This window comes from Lagopus muta, chromosome 2 (assembly GCF_023343835.1).
Source record: "Lagopus muta isolate bLagMut1 chromosome 2, bLagMut1 primary, whole genome shotgun sequence".
Classification (NCBI taxonomy): Eukaryota; Metazoa; Chordata; class Aves; order Galliformes; family Phasianidae; genus Lagopus; species Lagopus muta.
Genome location: NC_064434.1, coordinates 27,971,371 through 27,997,691, shown reverse-complemented (window position 1 = coordinate 27,997,691; position 26,321 = coordinate 27,971,371). Strand labels below are relative to the sequence as shown.

The following is a 26,321-nucleotide window of genomic DNA, read 5'->3' as shown; positions in this document are numbered from 1 at the left end:
TTCTCAAAAATAAATGGAATGGTGATTTGATTACACAGAAAATATCTTTAAACATCTCTTTAATGCAGACATGACAAAGACTATTTTTTGGAAGATCAAGCTACAAGCTCAAGGGTAAAGAATAATTTTTTGAAATTTCAGGTAACACTGGAATAATCAAGCAGACCTATGAAGTCTATTGTTGATGTCTTTCAAGTGGAAACTATGCTTCTGTGAAAGAAACACCTAGCCAAAGTGCAGGCTTATTGAGAGAAATAATGATGTGCTGCTTAATGCAGGAGGTCAGAATATATGTTTGTTCTCCACTGTTTAAATTCCAAGCGATGCTAGGATAGCATTCATACTTTCTATTTTTTTCTTGGTGAGGGACTTTTCTGAGTAACGCGTGATTGCTTTCTGAAGCTGCTCATGTAATTTGAGTGATGGTGTAATACTATGAAGCTGCTGTAGCGGTAATATGCTACTCCTAGTTCCTGAAAGCAACAAAAGGGAGACTGAAAAATGAAGAGGAAATTGAATCTATTGTCCAATTCTGCCAGTGACCAGAGCTACAAATGAAGTCTCTTCCTTAGCAAGGCCTCCTAACTAACACAAACCACTTCGTTAAAGTTACAGAAAAAACAAAAAACACATCTAAAGTTACTAGTGGTACAGCAAAGAGATCTACTGGCCTTTTCACAAGAACTGCAAAAGTTTGTGATGACTGTTGATGTTAACTTGGGTTAGCTCAAAATAATTTATAAGATGAAAATTAGTAAGTAAAATAACAGGCAAGAAACATTTACAAGTATTTTCTGTTACTAAATTCTAGAAAACATGAAAAATGCTAGAAACAGCACAACTTAGAAACAGCAATTTTTGAGGAAAAAACCAGTTTTGTAACTGATCAGATTTGAAAATGCACCTTGAATACTAAAGAAGGGCAGAAACATAAATTTGGAGAATACAATGAATGAGAATAATTTTTCAGAATAAGATACTAAAAATGAAATATTTCAGTTCTTCAAAAAAAAAAAAAAAAAAAAAAATCAGTAGAAAATCCGTCTTTTTTTTGTTCTTTCACTTAGTGTCTACTCCATGATCAAACTAGACCCTCCCCTAGGAAAGTTCATTAGCTAGGCTTAAACTATGCACCTCAAATATAAATGTGTTGCATTTTACTGCAAAGACTAATGATCTGACAACCTCAAAATCAGTAATGCTTAACATCTTCCCTTTTTATTATGCAGTTTGGTTTCTATGGCAACATTATTTAGAAAGAAATACAAACACTTAAATCACTGGTGACAAAAACCCCACGCTTCAAATTGATAATGGTTTACCTGAATTTGAAAGCGCCTTACAGATAGCAATTCAAGTGAAGATGGACAATATCATAGAGATAAGATCTATCTATTTCAGATCCTCATCATAAATAGATTTTGCACCTCTGCTTCAATTTTGCAGTTTCTTTCCATTATATTTACTGTCAAATAATTGTTCTTCCATGATTTTATTTTTATTTTTACGTTATTGGACAGAAGAACATGAAATATACTTAAAATACATGCACACAGTACCATATAATTCAGCTCACAGAGGAAATGAGAAGGTCCACATGAGCTGCTTTAAAAAGCAGTGGGAAAGGGAAGGGAAATATAAGAAAATCCTGGAACTGAAACATGAAGGACATGTTATTGGTTTTGGTAAAGGGAAAAGTAGAGGCTGAAGGAACAGGTATAACAAAGGAGATGCGAGAAGAAGGTCCCAGTTTGTGGAAAAAAGAATGGGAAGTAACAAATTTACTCTCAAAAACATAACTAATACTAATAATACTTAATAAATTTAAAAATACTAGACTACCAGTTCTTTTGTGTTCTTTTGAGTTCTTTTACTGAGAAATATATATATATATATATAATATGTATATATATATATTGCTACTAAAACAAAGAAATAATATGCAAACAAATCCAATCTTTATTTATTATTGCACTAGTTTTTCATGGCTGTACCACTTCAAATTTTCAGTGTGTTTGGAATTTTTTCTTAAGCGACCACAAAGAGCTTTCAGGTTCTCACCTCCCCCATTCTAAATGATCTCTCTATGCTTCATTTCTGTAAACATATTATATTAGTGTACGCCACCTTCTGCAAACTCCTTCATCCTTTGGGAAACCTTGAAAGCATCCAGAAAAAAGAACTTGACAGAAGGTATTTTGCAAACTTCTATCATTAAATTCCATTTCTGAGCTATGTTTGTACCACCATTTACAAGCCTCAGTTGCTTACCTAAAGCACCAGCTCTGTCACGGATCTTTTACACGTTTCTTTGAGTTTTTGACATATAATTATCAATAATGTTAATTTTCCTCAGTTCCTTAGATCCTTCTAAGTAGTCAATGATCTCCAGCACACACGCTTAATGATTCTCAATTTGCTATTAATAGTAGCTTAATTTGCAGAAGAACTGAGCATTTAAAAATATTGCTGAACTGGGAATTAAAACTGAGTATGACAATGTACAATGAAACTGGAAAGTGTAAGAAGTTCAGGTTCTCAAAGTTTGGCACGCAAACATATTTATTTTTAAATGTTTTGAAATGCATGATTTATCCCTAATATGTTTTAGTTTGTAGCCCATAAAATGGACACAACCACATCTTTAAAAATGAACAAAATGTTGAAAAAAAATCATCAAGTGTTACATTTTTTGCATTAATGTTCAAAAGAGAGCCTACGACTAAACCAGTTCTTCATATAATGTGAAAGAATTGGAGTATCTGCTGGAAGTAGAACAGAGGAACATGACATCTATAATTAAATAACAAGGAATATTTAATAGCCATTAGATATGTGCTGTCCTGTTTGGCATTAAATAGAGCAAAGTTCTTGGTACAAACAGTATGTTACAGTGTAATTTAACTTATTGGAAATGCAAATGTACACAGGAATTGAATGAAAATTGCAAACTGTTATTAATGGTTGGGTGGGGGTGATCAGCAGACTGAGTCTTGTGACTATCTCACGTGCAGTAAGATAAGGATGGATGCTGAGATTCTGAAGTCTACAGTTCCAGTTACAGTACAGTTGGATCAAAGCAACTGGGTGGTGGCTTAGATTACAAAACAATGATCACTTCTGATTTTACATCTACTGAAGTGAGATAGCAGTTAAATTTTATGTGTGGATGGGAAATAGCCATGATAAATTTACCAACCCCCTAGTTTCCACTGAGAGAGAAAAAAAAAAAAAAAAAAAAAAAGACAGCTTGAAATTAATTTATACAGAATTATAGATAATAAATCATATTTGCTCTACTCTGAACCCTGGCCACAAAAAAATGAAAAATTCAAACAGAAATGCCTCTAAAAAAGCAGTTATATTTGTAACTGTTCCTAAATGAGAAGCAGTAAACTGCATATCTGAAGATTCAACACTCCACATAAAAACATGCTAACGCATGATAAAACTATCTGTATCTTCCTAGTATTCTGAATATCTAACTGAATAACAGTAAGACTTGTAGAAATTATAAAATCCTTAATAAAACCCATAATCCCATGTTTATATTTGCCATGTAAGTTTTTAATCTACCTTACTCTGTTAACTTTTTCTGAGAGGATTCACTAGTCTTACTTTGAAGTGTAAATAACCTCAGCTTTCAACTTCATGTTTAACTTAAGAGAAAGTCAGTGCTATTTTTATAAATTAAAGAAAATAGCGAGGCAAAAATTTGAGTAATGGTCTGTAGGTCTCAAAACTCTCTCTTCAAGAACTGGTCTTACATTATTATTACTATTACTAGAATTAATAAGCTATCCTTTAATAATTCATTGTGTTTGACTAAGGTCAATGATGAATGATATTAAAACCTTCCACTTTAGATAACTGAAATACTAAATATTATGATACCAAAATTAAATATTTTCACAAACTTTTAGGAGCAGAAGAGATTTATAAACTCTCAAGACCAAATAATTTCTTCATATATTAGCATCATAAATATTCATTATCTGTTTCACTGAAATACCCAAGTCAGTAAGTACGGGAAAGAAATGCATAACATACACATATAAATCCGTCAATTACTTCATTATAATAAAATTCTCAATAACCAAACATTTATTTAATGAGTATAACATTGTGTTGCTTTTCTAGCTCATAGCATCCCTTTTTTTTTTTTTTTTAATATATTTACAAATATATATTTATGCTTGGCAGGGACACTGGTGCAATGGCATCTACAACAAAACTTGGGTCATTAGTTCTGGTTTCTAATGTCGTAGGTAATACTCTAAATGCATATACCTTACAAGTAGTAAGACATGGTCTATTCCTACAATAAAACTAAAACTCCTGAGAAACACTAATAATCTTGCACTTAAAATTCCAGTGGAAATGTTGCACAATGACAATATCCACCTCGGTACTGTCAGTCATTAAAACATTGTCTATGGTTTAAATTGTTAAATCTCCTTCAACTGAAGAGAAACCTCAAATGTCAAAGCTCAGTTCACTGTCAGCATGCTTCATACTCAGCTGCTACCTTTCAATTTTTTATCAGTGCTTAGAAAGAAGTCACACATCAAAGTCAGTAAGCACACACAACAGTTGTTCACAAAGTTTACTCACCCTTTGACCTTCTTTGCCAGGTGGACCTTGGGGACCCTCCAGCCCTGGCAAACCCTGAAAATGCAAACATTAAACAAATATAACATTCACTGTTATTTTCTTTGTCTATTATTTAATACTAGCAAGACTAAACCAAAGAGCCAGATGTCAATACAAAGCATTTGTTTGTAATAGTAAAAACAAATTATTTGTAATAACTTCTTTCATGGAAGGTTGTATTCAGGTGTGAGGAAAAAAATGCAACAGTAATTATTAATCATATTCCCCCATATAGAATCATTTGAAAACAAGGAGGTAAATCAACATCACTTAAGCAAAATTGTAAGCACAGTTATCTACTGTTTTGCATGAAGATCTATTTATTTGGTGGAGTTAGGATGCTATAAGAAAGCAAACCACCTATATTAAGTCAGTGACAGCTTTATAACTCAAATTCACACACAGGCACTGGAAGTGGGGGAAGGGAAAGGAGGGGAGGGAAAGGGACTAAATATAGCAGGCGGCCTTATGCTTTCTTTATTGTAAGAATCAGTTCTATGTAGTTTCCTCTGTGTGCCTGGGCTGGGCTTTTCAAATCATTCAGAGCTACTCTGTCTTTCCCTCTCCTTAGACCAGGTGCAGGAGTTTGAGGTATTTTGAATATACTCTCAACATCTGAGCCTTCCATCCAAACTCAGTGCAAGAGCATGCAAGATTGACTGCAGTTACAGAATCACAGGCTGCTTCTGAGGAATGAGGGTTTTAATTTTGTATCTGATTAGTGTACAATATAATCATAAAGTCTTCTCATAACAGCTTTGTGCTTAGAAGGCTGCCCCTTCTCTTAATTTATGAGTCACTTTGGAACATTTTTTTTTTTTTTTTTGAACGACTTCAAGGAAACTATCCAATTTCCATTATAGCAACAAGAAATATGAATTTCAGTGTAATCAGCAAAGAGCACTGAACATATATACGTCCTATAATTTAAAGAAAATTGAATTTAATATTGCCTATTCTTATAGGGTATCAAAAAATCAAGATTTTCTTAACTATTTAAATTACTATTGCTTGTGTATTGCCTCAATATACTTCAAGTTGAAATATTTTAATATTTGTATGCTTGGCCAAATTCTGAAGTCCTGTAATTATCATAACTTTAAAAAATTCCCAGAGTTCTAGAAAAGAATTAGAGAATTTAATTTATGATCTCTAAAAATAAACTTGCGAAAGTGGACATGGAAAAGTTGCTAGCTTATAACACTTTAAAGGATATTTTCAGCCAATCTGAAGGAAGGCTGACATCAGTCATAAATGAAAGCAGTCTATTCAAGAGTTATTTCTTATCTTTACTCTCAAACACTGAAGTCATTATTATTTAAAACAAGAAAAGGTTTTTGAATCTTTTACAAAATTTATGCACGCTATTTCCTAAAAGTTTATGGAAGTAATATGCAAGACAATTTTGTGTCCAAATCCCAGCAAATTAAATACAGCAATGTACCTTACACAGGCACAAACACATACAGCAATCCATGAATGAGCTCTGTAAGCCTCTTCTACTGTCTCCTGAAGGTAGTTTAAAAATTTGCTGAGAATTCTTCCTACCAACTATTAGCAATATTCTGTTTTGCAGAGAAATTCTGGGAATTCAGGAAGAGGTGAAGTTCTGTTTTGTTAGTACTTCACTTTTAGTGGCAATTTTATGTAGGGGAATGAAATGAAAGCCTGCAATGTCAGTTTTATGAAGGAGGAAATAATGAGCCTCACATATCTGTACAATAAGGTTCCAAGGGAATAAGAATTATACAACAATATAACTGCACTATAATGATAATTAACAGCCAACATTTTTGTTCTAGGCCTACTTTAATTCTTTTTCTTCTTTCTACAATATTATCGTAATAAAAAAAGGAACCAGATAAAAAGGTTTATCTGCAAGGAAAGGGAGGAGATCTGCTTACAATTGGTAAGAAGGCAGGGAGGACTACTCTGTACAAGGAGCCATATCCTGACATTGAATCTGAGGTAAAAGTTCACACTACCTTCAGTGGGATCTTTGGCTTAAAAAGTGATAGGACAATATTGGCAATGGCTGTAAAGCTGCAATAACTTAGCAATGGTAATGTCTTAGCAATGCTTAGCATTCAGCATTTATTGAATGAGATCCTGGAAATGTAACTGAAGAAGAAATCCACAGAAGGAATGAAAATAAAATTTCTCAACAGTGAAATCTCTCTAATGGGGTGAATAAAAAACCTTGCTAAATTCCTAAGAAACTTGGCAATGAATTTAACAGTTTAGCACAGAAAAATATAATTTTTATGAAGGCAGAGCAGTTTCTATTTAGATCTTTATCCTCTTCAACTTCTGGATACCTTCCTCTGAACACTAAAGGACATATTCTCCACTCCCTCAAATTACAGGGAGCATAGACAGTCAACAAACTTTATCAGAGGATCTCACTGCAGACAGAAAGGGATAGGTTATATATTGTCATGTGGCCTCAAAGGACATGCTTTGATTGTGTGGGACAACATCCAAAGTAATTAAAGTGATACATTATGTATCAGTTTTCAATCTAATAGTACTGCACTGGTAACAGAACGGGTAAGGCAATGAAGTGTACAAGGCATAAAGGGAGACAGGAAAACAGTAGCATTCCAGTGGCATCAGGCTGACAGGAAAATATAATGCGTACTTACAGATGGCCTAAAACACATTCTTTCTCCTGACTCCAGCCACCACTGAGGTCAGAAGATGCTGTCCTTTCAACTATTTCATTGAGAAATAAACTAAATATATGCAATCTATAGGGCCTGTACCTTTCGTTGACCACAAAAGTCTCTTGGAGTTGTCTGTCTGAAGAAGCTTAAAGAACATGGAGTGGAAATGTCTCAAACATTAAGCCTTGAGGGGAAAAAAATCCACCAAAAACACAACAACCAATAAACTAGAGTGGACTCAGATGCACCTGAAAATCTTTTCTGGCAGCCCAATGGGCCAGTTGCACCCTGATCAATCTCTGATCCTTTTGGGCCCTTTCCAAATCAAGGTACTGATTGTGATTCTGTGAACTATAAAATCCACTATAATGAGTAAAAATAGCTACAAAAGATAAAACGTGATAAACTACCAGACTTTAAGGAATTATACAAGATCCTATGGCTCTGGGCAGCCTGCTCTAGTGACTGGTGACCTCGCCCATGGCAGGGGGGTTGAAATTAGATGATCTTTGAGGTCCTTTTCAACCCAGGCCATTCTATGATTCCATGATCCTGGAAACGAAGTTAAGAATGGAAATTTGTGGATTTCTTTATAAGAGCTAGATCTATGGCAAACGTTGGCAAAGGAAAACATGTTGGTTGTAAAGCTAAAGAAAAAACAAGTAATGTGTAAAGCACAAGCCCACAGAAAAATGGCCTTTAAACAAAAAGATCAAAACAGATAAAGGTTTAGTCAACAGAAGAGAGGAAAACTAGTGTACTTAAAAAATTATACCATAAAATAAAAGAACTGTTAAAAGAACCAACATTTAATAAAAAAAATGTCTGTAGGAACTAGCATTTTAAGACAGCATTTTTGGCCAGTAATGGAAGATAAAAACTAATGAGAATTATTAACCTTGAGGTAGTAGAAGAAAAAATATATTTAGAAGTGATAGAAAAATCAGCTAGTGAGTTCAGACAATTAAGCAATTTTAAGTTTCACAAGGTATCAGTTTAAAATGTAACAAATGGCAGGTAACCAAGAAATTGCTCATCACAAAATTAAAATCCTGCCATGTGACCATGCAGGTACAAAAACATGTTAAAATACCTGGTATATCAAGACATATTTCTACAGAGATATATGGTGGAATCTTAATTGATATACTTAACTGCTCAGAGTAACCGCCTAACCTAAGAATACGCTGAATAAAAGCAAAGTTTTTACCATGTTCTCCTGGTGAATTGAAAACCAAAACAAAATGGAACAGCTGAAGCAGAAGAGTGAAATTGAAGTTGTCATATTTATTACTTCCCCTGGAAGCTTATGACTGATACCAAAAGAAAACTGTAAAAATATTTCACAAGCCAGTGTATTTTTGCTATTCTGAAAGTTGTCTCAAAATGTAGCTGATTGTTTCCGAAGCAGGCTATACAGCTATCTCATGCACTCTTAGGTAGGACTGCAGAAACAGATTTATGTGCATAGCAGCCTTTCTTTCTCCTTAAAAATTAAAAATACTATACAAATACTAACAATAATAAGAAAGGTCTAATCATGGCACAAAAAATGATAGCTCATTATAGACCTTTATAGACTTTCTGTCTTGTGTACACAAACAGCTTTCATCCATTTTTTCTTCCTTGCTATGTACTTCAGCAAACATATAACCTAATTTTTATGTAATAAAAGCTGCTAGACAGGGAGAAAGTGCATGAGACAAGTCAAGCAAAGACACAAAGCCTGAATTAGGTATGCAGAAGAAACATGAGGCAATGTAAGAATGACTCATTTATTGACATTTGAATATGTGAGCTTTTGTAATGAAAAATCTTGCCACTTTAAAAAGACTTAGCTATAATAGACATTATTTGGCAACCATAGTTGGTATAGTTCTGCTGAAATAAAATCAACAATAGAATTTTTATTTATTTATTTTTACAAGCAAGTCAGTAGGCAATTCCCACGGCAGAGACTTGACCTAATTCTTCAACACACAGTTCTCACTAGGATATAGAAAGGCTGTCATTCTGATGGATTTAGATATATAATGATCCCTTTTAAAATTAAGAAGTAGAGCAGTATGAAATCACAAATCAATACAGTAAGAAGAGACCACCAATTTGACTTTTTAAGTAACTGAATGTGTGATTGTAGTAAACTCCTGCAGTCTGAAATAACCAAAAAGCATTGGTCACCTGCCAAATACTGCTTTTAGGATCACAGAATCACAGAATGGCTTGGGTTGGAAGGGATCCCAAGGATCATCGAGTTCCAACCTCCCTGCCACACGCAAGAACCTCCAGATCTGGTACTAGACCAGGCTGCCGAGGGCCCCATCCAACCTCATCCAGAGATGAAGCATCCACAACCTCTCTGCGCAGTTTGTTCTAGCACCTCACCACTCGCTCTGTAAATCCTCCTCCCTGACATCCTCTTCCGAAGGATGTTATTGCTTTTGCTGCATTCATGCAAAGATACAATTCAACTACATCTTAATCACCTATGGATCTGGAGATATTAGCAGCCAACAAATCTACTCCACAGCTCATGATTTTCACTGTGGCCCTGCTAAGCTATTTTGAAGGTATTTTCCTCCTTGGCTTCCTACTCTGATATGTAGTGGGAAAATCACTTTCCTCTTGAAAGAATGGGCTACTGCTCTCAGTAAGCACAAGAGTTGAAATATAAACACCTTCCCAACAGCCCAAATGGCTAAACTATTAGTTTCCCAGATAAACTATTTTCTGTCACTGTCCCACTTTTCTACCTTAGAGAAGATCGAAAAGCATGAGGAAGAGAGAGATCTTAAAATTCAGCTGTGGTGGTTTTCTCTCATCCACAGGATTGCCTACACCGAAATCCACAGAGCAAGATAGCAGACATTACTGTATACAAAGTTTTGCTAAAATTAGAAAGATGGTACAAGAAATTCTCAAATGGATGATTAATTTGTTACTGCATTATCATTTTGGTGAGGAAAATTACACTGTCACTTACTTCAAATACCCCTATCATCATCAACATTTGCAAACGCAACCTCCCTCATGTTCTTACTGAAGTAAGTTGGGTTGGCAAGCTGAAACATTCCAACCTCAATTTTAGCCTGTTACTGCTTCTGCAATAATCCTGCTACTTTGCTCTCAAGTTCAACATGGGATAGAACCCATTTTTATTTATTTTTTTCTGTCAGAACTGCCACCAATCTACTTACTTCTGTGGGAAAGGAGACAGTATTTAGAGTAAATATTTCAGACTGCAAGAAAACATGTTTAGACATATTTTCATGATAATTGATTACTGATTCAAACAGAAAATGGATTCTCATTGATCTCATTACTCTTGATGTTTGATCACTTCTGTAATTCTCTGGAAACTTCCCTTGAAATTTACTTTGCTTCAGAAATGATCATTTCAAAGGAAGGTTGGAAGTCTAATCTCACAGAACTTCACACTTCATGAACCCAGTACTTTTAATAGACTTGGGCTTATCTGCCCAAATCTAGAAAAGAAATCATTTAAAATCCTGAAAAGTAATTTGAAATGACTCTTTGCATTGATGCCTGCTGTGAATAGAAAAGCATATGAGACTATTCTCTAATCATTCCTCTAAGGAAAGACATATAGATCACATTCATGAAAAAAACCTGTCTATACCTTATTTAATTACAAAGTAATTAAAAATTAATTTAAAAGTAAATAAATTTAATTAAATAAGTCAAAACTGTACAAAGTAAAGTTTCTCTTAAGCTTATAACATTACCTGAAAAGAATGAGAGGATAATAATAGAGACACCTATTGGGTATGAGTCTTTGTCCCTTCTCAAGTAACACAAGTCATCCACAGGAGATGAATGAATTGAAGAAGTCAAGATAAGCAAAATTTGGTACATGAATTTTCAAAAAGAATCACCTGAAACACTGCAGCCAATTACAACAGCAAAAACAGTACATTACGCCTGTAGAAGCCAAACAACTATAAACCAATTTGTGTAGGTATTTGCTAGAAAATATTTTACTAGGAAAAAATGAATTACAATTTTAGCTTTACAGAAATAATCACAGAAGCTACAAAAGAGAAGATGAGCAATCAGTCACTGTTGTTTGTTTACCAAGGAAATAGTTGAAAGTGACCACAGTACTTGCCTGGGCCTGAACCTAACCTGCACCCTGCAGACAGCTCCATGCCGTGCTTGTACGCCAGCTCCCTTCAGCTCGATTTAACCAGCCTCGGAAGCCAACATTCCAACTATCTGTTTAGTAAGCAAGTCTCGGGTACTTCTGTCTGTGGTCGACTTAAGCCTTGGCTTCTGCGTAAACACTTGGTGCCATCTGGACGACTGTTTCATAACTCTTGAAAGGGATAGGTTCACAGGAACGTACAGACGGACACTCGTTTTCCTCAGGAACTAAAAGCAGCATATCGAGTGTCAAGAGAAATAGTTATAATATATTTTACAAGAGACTGCTGCACTACCTTCCCTCACCTGTCACTTCTCTGACACGACATGCACACACTTAAGCTGTGGATAACAGAAAGAGGGAGCTGCTTAGCCAGCTGTGTCATTTCAGAAGACAGCCACTAGCTTCTCAAACCAAATGCCACGATTTGACGAGACTGACCAGCAAAATAGTATGGTCCCTTCTTTTTATTCTCTGAAGAATCCATTATTATGGTACAATTTATCAGAGAACTTAGAGAAAATAAACATATTCCTGAATTATATCCACATGAAGTGGGTATAATTACGGAGAAAACTTCAAAATGTATTCCCAAGTTGCTCCATAATAAATTTTAAAATACTAAAGAAGAGAGATCTAGTATTTATACATCACCACAAAAAAAATAAAATACCACAGAAATAAATGTAATCACAAATAAAGGGTGAGACTCAATCATGACTTTGGACTACTCCTATAAAACTACTACCAGAACTAGTCAGATAAATATATATCTCAATTTATATAATGTTAATTCATTTCTTGGAAGCATATGCAAAGTTAAATCCTTACTAAAAGTACTTAAATACATGTGTTGCAATTAGTAATCTAAGTCATTAAAATGTATTTGTATTTATAATGCATGAATCAAATAAACTTAAAACTTCCTGTGATTTCTGCTTTCAGTAAGATTCTAGTAAAGCCTCTACTTTATTATTCTTATTTTTTGCAGCTAAGCATATTTTGCACTACAGTGCTGGTTCCTTCTTCTCTACATCATCATGCCAGAATGAAGAAATTGCATTAATGAGCTTCCATATCTGCCTTAAAAAAACATACTGAAACACATGGGCTGTAAATCTAATCCCAATCCTACTAACCATAGAAACAGTCAGGCAAAAATCTCAATTCTGAATTCCTGCTATTGTAAAGAAGAAATTTTATTTGATGCACAAACTTTGATTTTGGTAGAGACTTACTGGTAAATGACATTAAAAACAAATTTGGTCAGCTCTAAGTGTATTTTTCAGAGCAACGAACTTTTGATCCATGAAATTCCTCCTTGGAATTTCCTCCCTCCATGTCCCAGTGCATTTTAGAGTTAGCTGTAACAGTGTTAATACAACATTATTTTCACCTCTCTTCCTTCCCTCCCCACAACAAAATAATTCATTTTCATTTTGATAAAAAGAAATAATTTTAAAATAACAAAATGTTAAAATTATGATAATGATATGGTTCATATGTTTATGACAGATGAGAGAAACAAATGGAACATTTTATAACTTTGATTTAACAAGATTCATAACTGAAACACTGATGTAATGTTTTGGCTGTAACAACATGAATGGTCTTGACAGAGTTTTTGTTCACTGACATATGAACCTTGATATTATCTGACCTATTACTTATTCTCAGCAAGACATCTTCCTTTCCTGGTCATATATTGTAGAAGTCACGACCACACAGAAGTCACACAAGTAAAACAACTCTGAAGAGTGGATTTTCCCCTAGCTGCCACAATTCATGTCATTTATCTTCTTAAGTTCTTGCCAATAGAAACCCATGAGTATTTACAGTGGCAAAGAGAGAAAGACTTCCCGCTGGGCCATATATTCCCAAAGTGTTGTAATCTGTCTTCAGATTGCTAAACTAATTCATACTCAGTCTCATCCCTTCTGTCAGTTAACAGCTACAAAAACGTTTCAGTGCTTCAGTTACTTCCATCTCCCTGAAGACTTGCGTATCCTTTTCTAAAATTTAAATGTTTCACTTACATTAAAATAAAACATATGCTAAATATGAAGACAAACATCAGCGACTGTATCAATGCACTGCCATCTTGCCATGCCAGAATCAACTGACCTGAAACATTTGCACAGCATTTTATAATCAAAGAAATGTGATTATTTGACAGTCCACTTTACAAAATGCACAGAAAGTGCAAGTTCAGTCAACCTGAAAACTGTTTCTGTTTTTCAGTGCTACTAACCTCTGAATATATCTTTGAAGAAAGCCAAGTGAACAGAGTTAGAACCAGAGACAATAGACTTATTTGCATTCAGATCCTCTAGAAACAGGTATAGCATACTCAGGTGCTGCTACAAAAATAGGTATAGTTGTTTTTCCATCAGTTACACAAGAAATGTTCCAAAATACCATACAGGCATCATTAATTCTTCTTGTGTCTTATCCTCAAGAGTATCCTATTCCATTTCAATGATCCCTTTGAGGTCTGCAAGAATCTATTTGAAGTAAAATCTTCAATCTATTTCAGTAATGATCTTCGAATCAAAGTTATTTAATAGAAATATTTCACTGTTCAATAATTCAACATACATTTTGACTGAAGAACACAACTGTAACTGGTGCTGTTTCTCCCTAGTGAGACATGAGCTTCATTAAGAACTGATCTTGGGTCATAGTACTAAACTGCGTCAGGATATTGAACAGTAAGATTTATTCAATGTAAAACAAATACCGTAAATAACACCATTTAATTGTGGAGTCTTAGAAAAAGCATATTTTTATGGTATGGGTCCATAGTTACATTCTTCAATGTAAAGGAAATCTTTGCAGCCATGGTCTTGGATATCAAGAGAGTGAAAAGGTATAGATTAATCAATAACGGTATGAATGATAGCTCTTGTGTTGTATATTTGGGATGTAGGTTTATTTAGAAGTAGTTCAAAATACTGACTCTGGAATAACTACATTTGCTGTTGAATAACAGGCTAGGAATTCAAGAGTTTTTGTCTTCATTTTCATTTCTGCCACTCTCTTTTGCATTGCTTTCACCTGAATGAACTGACCTTACAGAGAGCTTCCTTCTCCTTTCAGTTTGTGAGTAAAATCACTTGGATTGAGGCAGAATTTGTTATTTTATAAAGCAAAATGCCCTGGAGAGTAATAGGGAGAATTTCTTGCTAGGCTCTATACATTCTTGGGGCACAAATCATTGCAAGAAAATTAAAAACATCTACTGTCTCCATGGCACTATCTAGCCAGAGTACAACCAACATACAGGTCATGGAATCATCAAAATTTTCTTTTCTGTTGCACAAGTACATATCAGATCCTTGCAAAGAAACTGTTAGATTCCTACTCAAGAAATCTTTTTTGTTTCTTGAAAGTCAACTAATTGTCACGTCTAATCTCTTTAATTTTTTTTTCTGGTAAGTTACAATAAAGCTAATAAATGAGCTAGTAGTAGAATTTGCAAAACTTCCAGAATCTGATATATGGACTATTTCTATAAACAAGGAAAAAAGGGTACTTCACATTTTTTTTCTGCTGTGAAATATTTAGAAACAGTAAAAGAAACTAAATGACTTAAATGCTGTGCTGTGTAATAATCTTTTAAGTGGCTTTCCATCACTGTAACATTACACTTTTTTCTTTCCAGTCTGTGCTGCTATGCATATCTGGTCATTATGTAAGACACAAAGATTACGTAAATGTCAAAAGCATGATATATAAACACCTAATTCTGCAATGACAAACTCCAAACAACTTTCTGTATGAAAAGAACTTTGCAATCATCAAAATTCAAAAAGTGTACCATTAAGCTGTTAACTAAAATTATTTTACTAACTTTTATTATCAGTAGCAGTATCAGCATGAAAAAAAAAAAAAGCATATGATGTGCTTCATGAAAGAATCAATTCAAAATGACTTATACAGCACCAATGTTAACTTCCAAGTGTTAAGCTATGAACTCTATGAACTCTAAAACATTTCTGTGTTTGCAGTAAACTTCCTATGGCATTTTATTTGTCTTGTTTTGATAAGAAGGTAGTTACCAAATATTCAAAACTTAAAAAATATACTTTGAAATTGAAACGGATGGTACTAGATGAAGAATAATTTACATTTTTCAAGAACTTGTGAAAGCAATTAACTAATTTAATATAAGGACTATCTAACTATAGTGGCTAACAATGCACAAATAAAGAATTTGGCATTTGTTTGCACTCTTGATTCAAAATACTTTGCTCTATATGCAGTAAAAAATGAAGACTTCACCCTCTCCTCTACAACAGCATTTGAATACATGAACTTCTGCTTTATCACTTAAAATCTAAGAAATGGTGAAAATGGTATTTTAATGGCAGCTAATTTAAGACTCATTGTCTTCACAAGGGAAGACACTACGATACAAGTGGCAAGATTATGTGATCATAGAAGAATGATATGTTGACAAAAATCATTTACACATAATAGTTGGCAGCTAAAAAAGGTTGGGAAGAACATGAATACAATGAGGCAAGAAGAACTTGTATGTGATGGACTCATCATGCTGAGGGACATTACCATGCACAGGTATTGGATACTTAACTGAATGCAGTGGAAGAATATTTTGGGATTGCACAAGAGTTAACATGGGATGTTTAATGGCAGAAACAAAGGCAGGGAATGACTAGGGGCTAGCAACTGGGTAGAGACCAGAATTAGGGGTAGCTACTGGGTAGGCTGTGTCAGCCCATCTCCTGGAGATATGCACATTATGTATGTATTTCCCCCTACCACGGTTTATCCACTATTACGATTTACCATAATAAATCAGTCAGGGGGTAACAGCATAAGGCTGCTGGTGCTGTTTGTGGAAATGCTGAGTGCCCAGCTGTGCTGACCTTCATGGCCACACATGTACGTGCATTATATGTGTTTTTATGTGCCTACTGGGACTGCATGCTCAGTCTAGTTACCAGCTGACCTGGGGGCATGGAGCTGTGACTGCCTTACCTCTATCCATCTTCTCCACCCTTAACTTTCTGACAATAAATCCCTATATGTCATTTGTTTTCCAAACTTTTACTGAAAAATGGTTTTCAGTAAAAACATAAGCTAAATTTACCCTAGTATTTGTTGGGAAACACGATATTTTAAACATGCTTATTTTCTTTGCATTTATATATTTCCCTTTTTTCTGCTTCACAATTCACATAGACATTCTCAGTAGAGAGGCTGGACTGTTAAATTAAATAATGGCAAATAAGCTAAAAGCGGCAGCATTTCTGAGTGATTTCTTCTGTTATTGCTTTATGTGTACTCACACTTAAGGCAGTTGGTCCTGGAGGTCCTGCTTCCCCCTAGTTAAAGCAGGAAAGTGAATAAACCAGCAGTCTCTTTAGTTCCAATTTTTACCCTCTAAGATTTCTAGAGGATACATATCATAGCATAAGTAAATTCACTAAAATTATCAAACGTGCTCTCTGTTACAATAATATTTGGGTAAAGAATTTTTTTAGGGGTAGTAATTTCATAGGTATACACAGTTTACCACAAGTTAAATAGAAAAACAAAACAAAACAAAAAAATAGGCAGGCCTCTGCATAAATGAATCGGTTAAAAAAAAGCAGTCCTGCAAAGACATTTGCGTATGTGAAATTACAAGCTAATGCTTACGTGCTTAAGGTGGCCTCTGAAGTCAATGTGACTGCTCCCATATAATAAAGACATCTGACTATGTAAAACGTTCACAGAATTATCTTGTTGAGTTCTGAATTTCACTGTAAGACCTTCAATTGCAATCCAGCACAACAAATGAGAGAGCTCCAAGAGAGCAATTCAGAACATCTAATTTAGGCTTCTGATCTGAATTGCTTTCAAAAGAAGATTCTGTCCATTTTGTAGTGATAAAAAGTGTTCATCTTGTGTATTTACAGTTCATCAGTACTCACATTCTTTAATCATTAAAGTGGACAAATGGCAGCATGAGTGTTTCACCACACCTAGGTAAGGCAGTGCATTATTGAAGAAATATCATGCACTCTCACATATCAATATAAGCTTAGAAATAAAAATGAGTACCTTTTCTCCTTTAGGACCAGCCACACCAGGACTACCAGGGTCACCTTTTAGTCCCTGGGAGAAAAAAGAACGTATATTTGTCAGCATCCATGGAAAAGTGTTGGACAAATTGCTCTACTGCTGTGAATCAGTATATACATAAGCAGCTCTGAAAGTAATACTTCCTATTTATTTCCATGGAAAATACAACAGAAACAAAGAGCACAATAGCACTGCTTGATAGACAGAATTCTGAGTTACAAAACACTGTTTTTCAACACAGTCATCATTTTTTGCCAGCAATGAACAAGAGCCAGAATGCCATGCTCACAAGCATCTGCAGCAGTGGAGGTGGCTTGCTCTCACTACTGCTGAAACATGTCACTCACCACCTCACTGTGCTCACATCCACTGTTTGGTCTCCATAAAAGTTCAGCAAGCATCGATGACTGTTTTTTTCCTTATGGAAGAATTCAATCACACCCTTGCTTCATATGTACTTCCGTGTCAGATGTCATTTTTCCAGACTGCCCCTCTGCTGCCACTTGTTGTATGGCAACAGAATGTAATGGAATATTTTTGGGAAGGTTCAGCCTCTACTGTCATACCACCAAATTCTGCCTCTAACATCATGGGATGAATAATGAAGTAGGAGACACTACTTTTGGAGTAGTGCTCAAGTAAATAGGCTTTAAAGCATTAGGAAATTAATAATAATATAATCTCAGAATTCTTCATTTTCATTTTCCCCCTCTACTCAGCTATTGTGAGGCTCCATCTGGAGCACTGCGTCCAGGCCTGGGGCCCTCAATACGAGAAAGATGCAGAGCTCTTGGAACAAGTCCACAGGAGGACTACTAAGATGATCAGGGGGCCACAGAACTGGGCTTGTTTAGCTCAGAGAAGAGAAAGCTCTAGAGAGACCTCAGTGCAGCCTTCCAGTACTCAAAGGGATCATATGAACAGGAGGCGGTACATCTGTTTATGAAGGTGGATAGTGATAGGACAAGGGGGAATGGTTTTAAACTGAGACAGGACAGATTTAGGTTAGATACTGGGAGGCAGTTTTTCACTCTGAGGGTGGTGATGCACTGGAACAGGTTGCCCAAGGAGGTTGTGGATGCCCCATCCCTGGAGGCATTCAAGTCCAGGCTGGATGTGGCTTTGGGAGCCCGGTCCAGTGGTTTGCAACCCTTCCCGTGGCAGGGGGGGTTGAAACTAGATGATCATTGTAGTCCTTTTCAACCCAGGCCATTCTATGACTACATGATTCATTCTATGATTATGAACAGTGAAGTAGTGATTGAAGATGACATACATCTTCAACAGAAAATTAAATACACAAAGCCAAACTATCTACCTTGACTGTGCCCCACTAGAGCAAGTAGCATGCAGAAATGCAAAGTTCTCAAGTGTCAATAGGTATGTGTCTTGTGTGGTCAACAAATATAAGCAGAATGTCAGCCCCATGCCAGAAGTAAAGGTAGACAAAGCGCTGCGGTTTCTATGCTGCAATGAGCAATGTTGAACTGGTAAACTGCTACAGAGTACAACTCAGAGAAGCTGCCCCATACTCCAACACTATTTTTTGCCAGTTTGAAAAAGGAGTTACCAAAATAATCAAGTCCTTCATACCTCTCTCCCCAGTTTTGTTTTCAGTTGGAAAAGCAGAAAACATTATCTACTCCTATGTATCACAAGTGCAGACAACTATTTCACTAACATGTCTCACCAGAAGCACACTAGAAAGACATATTTTATCCCTCATAATCTGTGCAGTATATGGAAGAGCGGGAGGTTTTGAAATACATTCGGCAAATTCAAATCACTCTGAAGTAAGGAATGACTTTGCTTCTGATGTTGGAAAAACCTATGAGGAGCTGCTTAAGGCAAGAGGTCTCTCCTGCACCTTCTTTCGGATCACTATTTTAGAGACACTGCACAGAACACTGATGATGTGAGTCAGTGAGAGCTCTAACAGTTGAAAGATTTTACTTAAAAGTCAAACAACAATAATGTAGGCAGTACAAGCACTACAGATCATAATTAGACACTTAACAAGTAGGCCAACATTGTTACTACCATGGAGATTAAACAGGTCTAGGATAGAAAAGATTCATCTACATCTGAATTAGGGTTTACTAACTTAACTTCTTCCCAGCCCCCTTTTTGCCCTTGCAAGCTCTGTTCCTTGCTTAGCAATAATTGGAAAGATAGAGACAACTGGCATGAAAATGATAAGCAACATCTGTGCCTTAGTGGGTACAGAAACATTAAATCAGTGAGTGTTCTAAATACTGCATATTTGTGCAACTTCACTTCCTGCTAAAATTGCATTAATTCACCATCTGGAAGGAACATCATTTAGAACTGTATGAGCATTTAAGTACCCACTTTGGATTAAATTTGTGGTTGTTGTAAATACCCCTGATTTAGCTTTGATTTGTCCTTTATTAAGCTTGCCAAATATGTAATAGTTAAACCAGAAGTAGTTTAGCTATTTGAACTTAAAAATGTAACAGGCAGATGGATTCAAAAACCAAGCCAAAAAAATTTCTTTCTTGTTATGATTTGTATACTTATGGCATAGTCTTGGTATTGTCTCCATTTACCACATTTTACTTTTCACCTCTTTATGAAAGATGGCATGAAACGCTCCATGTACTGAAAAAGCCATCAAAGGATTTTTCAGGTATGCAAAACATGCGGATCTTGCTCAAAGTCAGTGTTACAACAGTGTAACAATAGATTTGAGCCTAAGGAATAGTTCTGAGGTTGCATATTTGCAAATATATATACTGGGGAAGATAAAAATAAATCCGCATCTCATAGGAGATATAACTGCATGTGTCTCTACTGAAAAGATAACTGCAAGCAAAAGATACTGAAGCCGTGCGTTGTCAAACTATAAGCATCATTTTTTCCTAATTGTTATGTTTATAGCTTTTAGCAGTGGACCTTGGTGAGATATGCACTTTGACAGCTACTGCAGAGATGATGAACACAGGGGTCATCCTCACATAAAAAGGACAAGGGGAAACTACATATTTGACAACAAGCCTTACATTAGAGCACAATTTTTCAGTACTCATGAAGGTTTCTATGTAATGTACTTACTCTACAATATTTGAATTATTTTTCCTTTGCAGTTTATATCACCAAAAAAGATAAGCAATATTGGAAAAAAAATTTCTCCTGAAGTTATCCCATTAGAAGAGTTTCTTGTTCTTTAACACATTATATATCTCTTAAAGATATTACTATCTTAGTAAGTTCAAGACATCGTAAACACTTCGAAAAACACACCTGGTACTACATCACGTCTGTTCTTCCCTACCCCACCCTTTTAAAGCTGCTCCAAGGTTTAGTTGCTATTGGCTGTCTCTGAAATGGCATAAGAAATAAGAATTCCCATAGTATGTAATATCTGTAGCCCATTCTAGTACAGTGTCCTACAGTGTCTAGTACAGTATCCTGTCTCTGGCAGAGAGCAGAACAGGATGCTTCAGTAAAATGGACACAGCTATCTAAACAGATGTAATTGGGATGATTTTTATTAGGCTTTCAATTAGAAAAGCTCATTTTCTACAATATTTTAGGAGACAGAGTTCAGCCTTAAAAGCCACATGCTAATTTCTAATTTGACAGATCTGTCAAATTCAAGAACTGAATAAAAATTTCAATAGCTCACATAAGAAAGCAAAAAGGAATTACTGAAGTCTATCCTCATCTAATTCTATCTTTCCCAGAACACCGCAACAATGAACATTTGCAAGTTCATGAACTTATTAAAACTCCTCACGAACAATCTTCATGTGCTACCTCCTTTTTATCTGCTTTAAGGACTATAGATTTGTATTTCTACAGGTCAAAATAAACATACATCAAGGTTCCTAAATGGATGCCAAAATTTACAGTAAGTGTTAGGACACGCATGCAGGAGGCTGACCCAGTGGTAACAAGATAGCAACATGAGAAATGGCAGAAATGAGAAGCATTAGATAGAACAAGACAGGGGAGTGAATGTAACAGAAACACTGGCCAAAAGAGAAATTACAGGAACAAATATTTCACAAATATTGATAAGAATGTAAAGTCAGTAAAATTGAGTACAACAAAGGAATGAGAAAACTAGAGGCTCTTTGTATAGAAATGAAGATGGTGGTGTTTCTTCTGAGAGAAGAAATTTAACGGAGAAGTCATCATTTTGATTGGCACTACTTTTGACAAACCTGTAATTAGATTTCTTTCTGATACTCAAGTCTTAACCAGCCTACTAAATCAACTCGATTAAGGAAAAGAACACAAAAAATGACAATTCTGCCCTAAAACTGTAAAAAGGAACATGGTTTTTATGAATTCTTAAAATCATGAAATGTTATTAATGGTGTCTCAGTATTACTGGCATAAGATGCAAGAGGTTTTCTATATAAATTTTCCTTTTAGACCAGTGACAATCTCATACAATACATGCTGTGCTCTGGAGTTCCATGGAGAAGAGAAAATAACTTAGTGATCTGACAAATGTTTTTCTTACCAAGTCTGAGAACATTTTATTTGTTCAAAAGAAGTGTCAGGTATAACCGGAGCCAGAAAACTAAACAGTTTTTCAGTTCCTATGGTTTTAGTCATTTGGATAAGATCAGAACAGTCAAAGAATTTGAGAGAAAGGAACTGAATATTTTCCTCTATGCCAAGCGGCCTTGACTGCAATTCTTATGTGACAACATGATGATGTCTTAGCTTGCTGCTTATATTTGGGATTCACATCTTACATGTCTGCAGTGTCTGAGAAATCATATAATAAAGGAATTCTATCCAATAGTAGTACTATTTAGCCTGCCCATGAAACAACAGGAACAACTTAAAACACATACTCCTGTGAATACTACAGAGGGAAATACGACTCTTGGTACTTGCACAGGATAAGGAAAATGTCACATAATTTAAAAGAGTCTGCTTCTGCAAATTAGATTTTTGTGCAGACTTATTTGTTGCTGTTAACCTTGACACTGATGTTCATCTGGGTTTGAAAACCACACTGAGGGTTTATAAGAGCTTAATGAGCAGGCAGCTCTGCAGCTAAGACCAAGCAGCTGGAATTACTGTACTAAAAACTCTGCAGTCCAAATGGGGGACTGGATTTGCAGGCCTGGACATTCTGAGGAGTACTTTCAGCAACAGACTGAAAATGAGCTACTATGGGAGCAAACCCGGAAACCTGAAGAAAGTCAGGATAAGTAAAGAAAGTTTACTGGGGGTCTGTCGCAGTGAAGCCAGAGTTTCTGAGGTTTATGCTGCTGGAAGCAGACAATTGGACTGAAGAGCTTCCACAAGGACTGGAGAACCAGAGGGACCAGGGGAGTGATGAGCCAGGGTTCTGTTTAACAGTTCATTGACGATACACTACTAGTTATCAGAAACAATGCAAACTTCACGAGCAGCATTAGATAACAAGGGCCTGCAGCCTTTTCTCAGTTGCCATTATTTAGTTATCCACAGCTGGGAAATATCTGAGAAATCCATTAAGCTTTCACCCTGAGACAAAAGTTTACAATAATAACAGACATGAATTTGATCAGAGAAGTCAGGATAACTGAATTGTTAACTTTGTATGAACTTATCAATAAAACTCTCTTTTGTTCAGAAACGTTAGAAGAATTGTTAATGTTACACTAAGTGTTCTCTCCAAGTAAAACATGCTTTTGGTTCCCTAATGCTTTACTTGATGAATTCTGACTTACTCTTATCAGGATCACTAAGGGCCTGAGAAAATTGTATCATACATTGAAAACATTCTCTGAGCTCTCCACAGCTAATGCTTCTACATCAAGACAGAAAAGAGATGAAACAGGTAAAATGCATTTGCATCTGGCAATAGGTGCTCCTGGCTGAGAGCAATCAAGCTGCTTCTATAGCAGCCACATCCAGCCTACTGGAGATGTACTCATTTGTCCAGGAAATACTGCACTGCATGCGTGAAACAATGAAAAATTCTTCAATATTGCCATCATCTTTTGAGGAGAATAAATCTTTCACTCTACAAGAGAACTATTTGGGAAGCATTATCCAGTTTTATTTTTATTGCTGGATGAAGAAAATGTTTTCAGACTTTCTTGCACATAGTCCCTGGCTTGCATGAAATTCACTTAATCTCACATCAGGATAAAATCTCCTAGCACACCACATAATATATAGAGTACTGAAAATATAGTAATCAATCCAACACACTAACAAAGAGTGTCAAATCAAATTATTATGGATCAAATCAGAAACTTCTATGGAGAAATAAAATTTGGATATACTCCAATTAGTAAGACACCAGAACCACATTTTTGCCACAAAAATTTTAATTCAAGCAACAGCTTCAGAGTCAGCTGTATAACATGAAGCTGTGTACATTGGAATAACTTTTTAAATCTAGGAGGCATTTTCAGAGCTTCAAATAATAGAATACACCTTTTTTTATTTTATACCTCAAGTACTTTTAAATGTTGCCGTTGGTCTTTTCCAGCTGATGTCATTCAAAAACTTCAGATGGCTACACTATTCAAATGTTTAGATCCTACATCTACTGTTTCTTCATACTTCTGCTCCTAACAGAATCAACAGATATGAGGTTTAAGTAAATAACATTAACATTTTCACACTTTCAAGTAGTAGGATTCTTCTCTTGTATTTCCTTATTTCCTTACAATGCTAAGACAGTTTAAGATTAGGGAGTAAGAGAAAACCCATGAGAGTGTGAAGGTAAATGACTGTTACTATCACATCAAGAGAATAGGTTCTTTTGAAAATATTCATATTTCTGTTCGTTTTTACACAAAAGCAAATAAAATGACCCAATATGTGTACATTTCACCTTCTTTACACTGAAAACTTGTGATTTTCTTATTGCTTACTTAAATTCATAGGTCTGTCCTTTGACATTTATGTATGTAAAAGAAAATAGTATTTTATGTGAAAACGTTTTTATACAGTAATTTAGAGTACCACCTTTCCCAGTAGAAGAAAAATACTTAATGAACTAGCTTGTTAAACTATGTAGAGATTATACACTAGATTTTCATTTATTTCTTTTTCTATCTTTCTTTTTTCTTAAACAAATTACATTAGAGTCAGTCTTCCCCCAGCTACGCATGACGCATGCTGAGAGATTTGATAAAACTTGCTGGGCTTACTTACTGTTGCTAAAGTACTTCATTTATGTTAGCAAAACTTCAAGTATCCCATGGTATTCATTTTTGCCTGCACCACTGATCAAGAAAATTACATGACTCCTAAAGGAGTCTGGAAGTTTCAACGACTAAGACTTACTTTCAATTCACACTCAGAAGAGTGTGAATATCACACTCATCTTATTCCATGGTAGTAGCAGAGATATTCATATTGAGAATTTGTCCTTATTCCATATGTGATATGAACATAAGTAATTGTATTTAATAGGACTTCTCTCAGACAGTATGTCCATGAACATCCACTTGTTACTGCAATAAAAATGATGGCATTATTAATGTCAAGTGGCTATAAAAGTCAAGGAATATAACTTAAGAGACACTACTCAAGAAAACTGACTGTTCATATTATACAGACAAATGGCTGCTTACAGATGTAATGCGAATACATACCACAGGAGGACTATATTAGTAACGTGCAAGTTATTTATAGCTGCTTCTTAAGAAGCTAAAAACAATGGCAACCACATTACTAGTATTTATAGTGAGTATTTGTGTTGTCAGATGGATTTTTAAAGTCTCAGAAGGAGACATAGCACGATACATCTTGGCTCAGATTTGTGGAGTGATAATCTAGGAGGTTGTGCAGGGCAGTTAATATGTTCACAGTTCCTGCACCCAAACCTGTTTCTGAATGAGATTCTGACTGACCCAGTTAGCACAATCTGCAAGGGATGAGAGACTTCATCATTCTGGATAACCCATCAACATTGTACAAAGCTAATCTCCAAATCAGTTTTGATTTCCCCTGTTATTTGACTTCATTCTAGCCAAAACCTTTTCTGCAGTTAAGAAAAAAAAAGCAGTAACAGGAGAGAAAAAAAAGGAAAAGGAATTTGCTTCTGACGCCTCTGTTTCCTGATTTTGATTAAAATAAATTCAGATTTATTTCTACCAAAATGTTCAATCACCATTTTTCCTGTTCTTCATCTGTGAGCGCAGAAACCGTCTTCCCCCCAGGCAGAGACAACAGCTGCCAACAGCCAACACCACTAGCTTTGAGTGTTTGCAGGCTTTCTTTCTACACCACTGCAAATTATGCCCATGTAAGCAGATTAACTTGATTATTTCGGAAATATCAGATGTTACATTTACGCATATGAAATGAGTTCAAGAAATACTGATAGCAACCAAGAGTCAGTGACACACAGTACTTTGCATTTAAACTTACTGACTGGCATCTCCATGCACTCTAATAGCTGAATCCAAAGCATGTTTTTTTTACGTATTGTTAAAAAGGAATCATGTGTGATTCGAGCAATAAAGTCTTATATTGCCTATGCAATTCCGTTTCAGAAACATTTTAAAGCCAGATCCCATGATGATAATCCACCGGGTTTTTTTTGACACATTAGAACAGTTCACTAAATATTCTGATTTATAAAGGTTTAGTATTTTACACTTTCAGTGCCACAATTTCAAATATGTTCTAGAGTTCACCAGATACGTGGTATACCTTACTCATCCTAAAAAATTTGTGGAACAGGATCCCATGTAGTAAAGGAGATCATGTAAGACCAACAGAGAAAAGTCTCCACAGCTATGGAAAGA

General features: G+C 35.4%; 1 protein-coding gene across 8 annotated transcripts in view; it reads right to left on the bottom strand.

The window, feature by feature from the left end:
- Positions 1-26,321, bottom strand: part of COL19A1 (collagen type XIX alpha 1 chain) — a 188,813-nt gene that overhangs the window by 71,053 nt on the left and 91,439 nt on the right. For all 8 annotated transcript variants that reach the window (XR_007375265.1, XR_007375264.1, XM_048936539.1 and 5 more), the window contains 3 exons: positions 17,557-17,610; positions 16,800-16,835; positions 4,615-4,668 (listed from right to left, as the gene is read on the bottom strand). Coding sequence is in view for 6 of the 8 variants with exons in the window: in XM_048936539.1 (XP_048792496.1) it covers positions 4,615-4,668; positions 16,800-16,835; positions 17,557-17,610 (144 nt within the window). In the remaining 2 variants the exon portion in view is untranslated. The remainder of the gene's footprint in view (positions 1-4,614; positions 4,669-16,799; positions 16,836-17,556; positions 17,611-26,321) is intronic.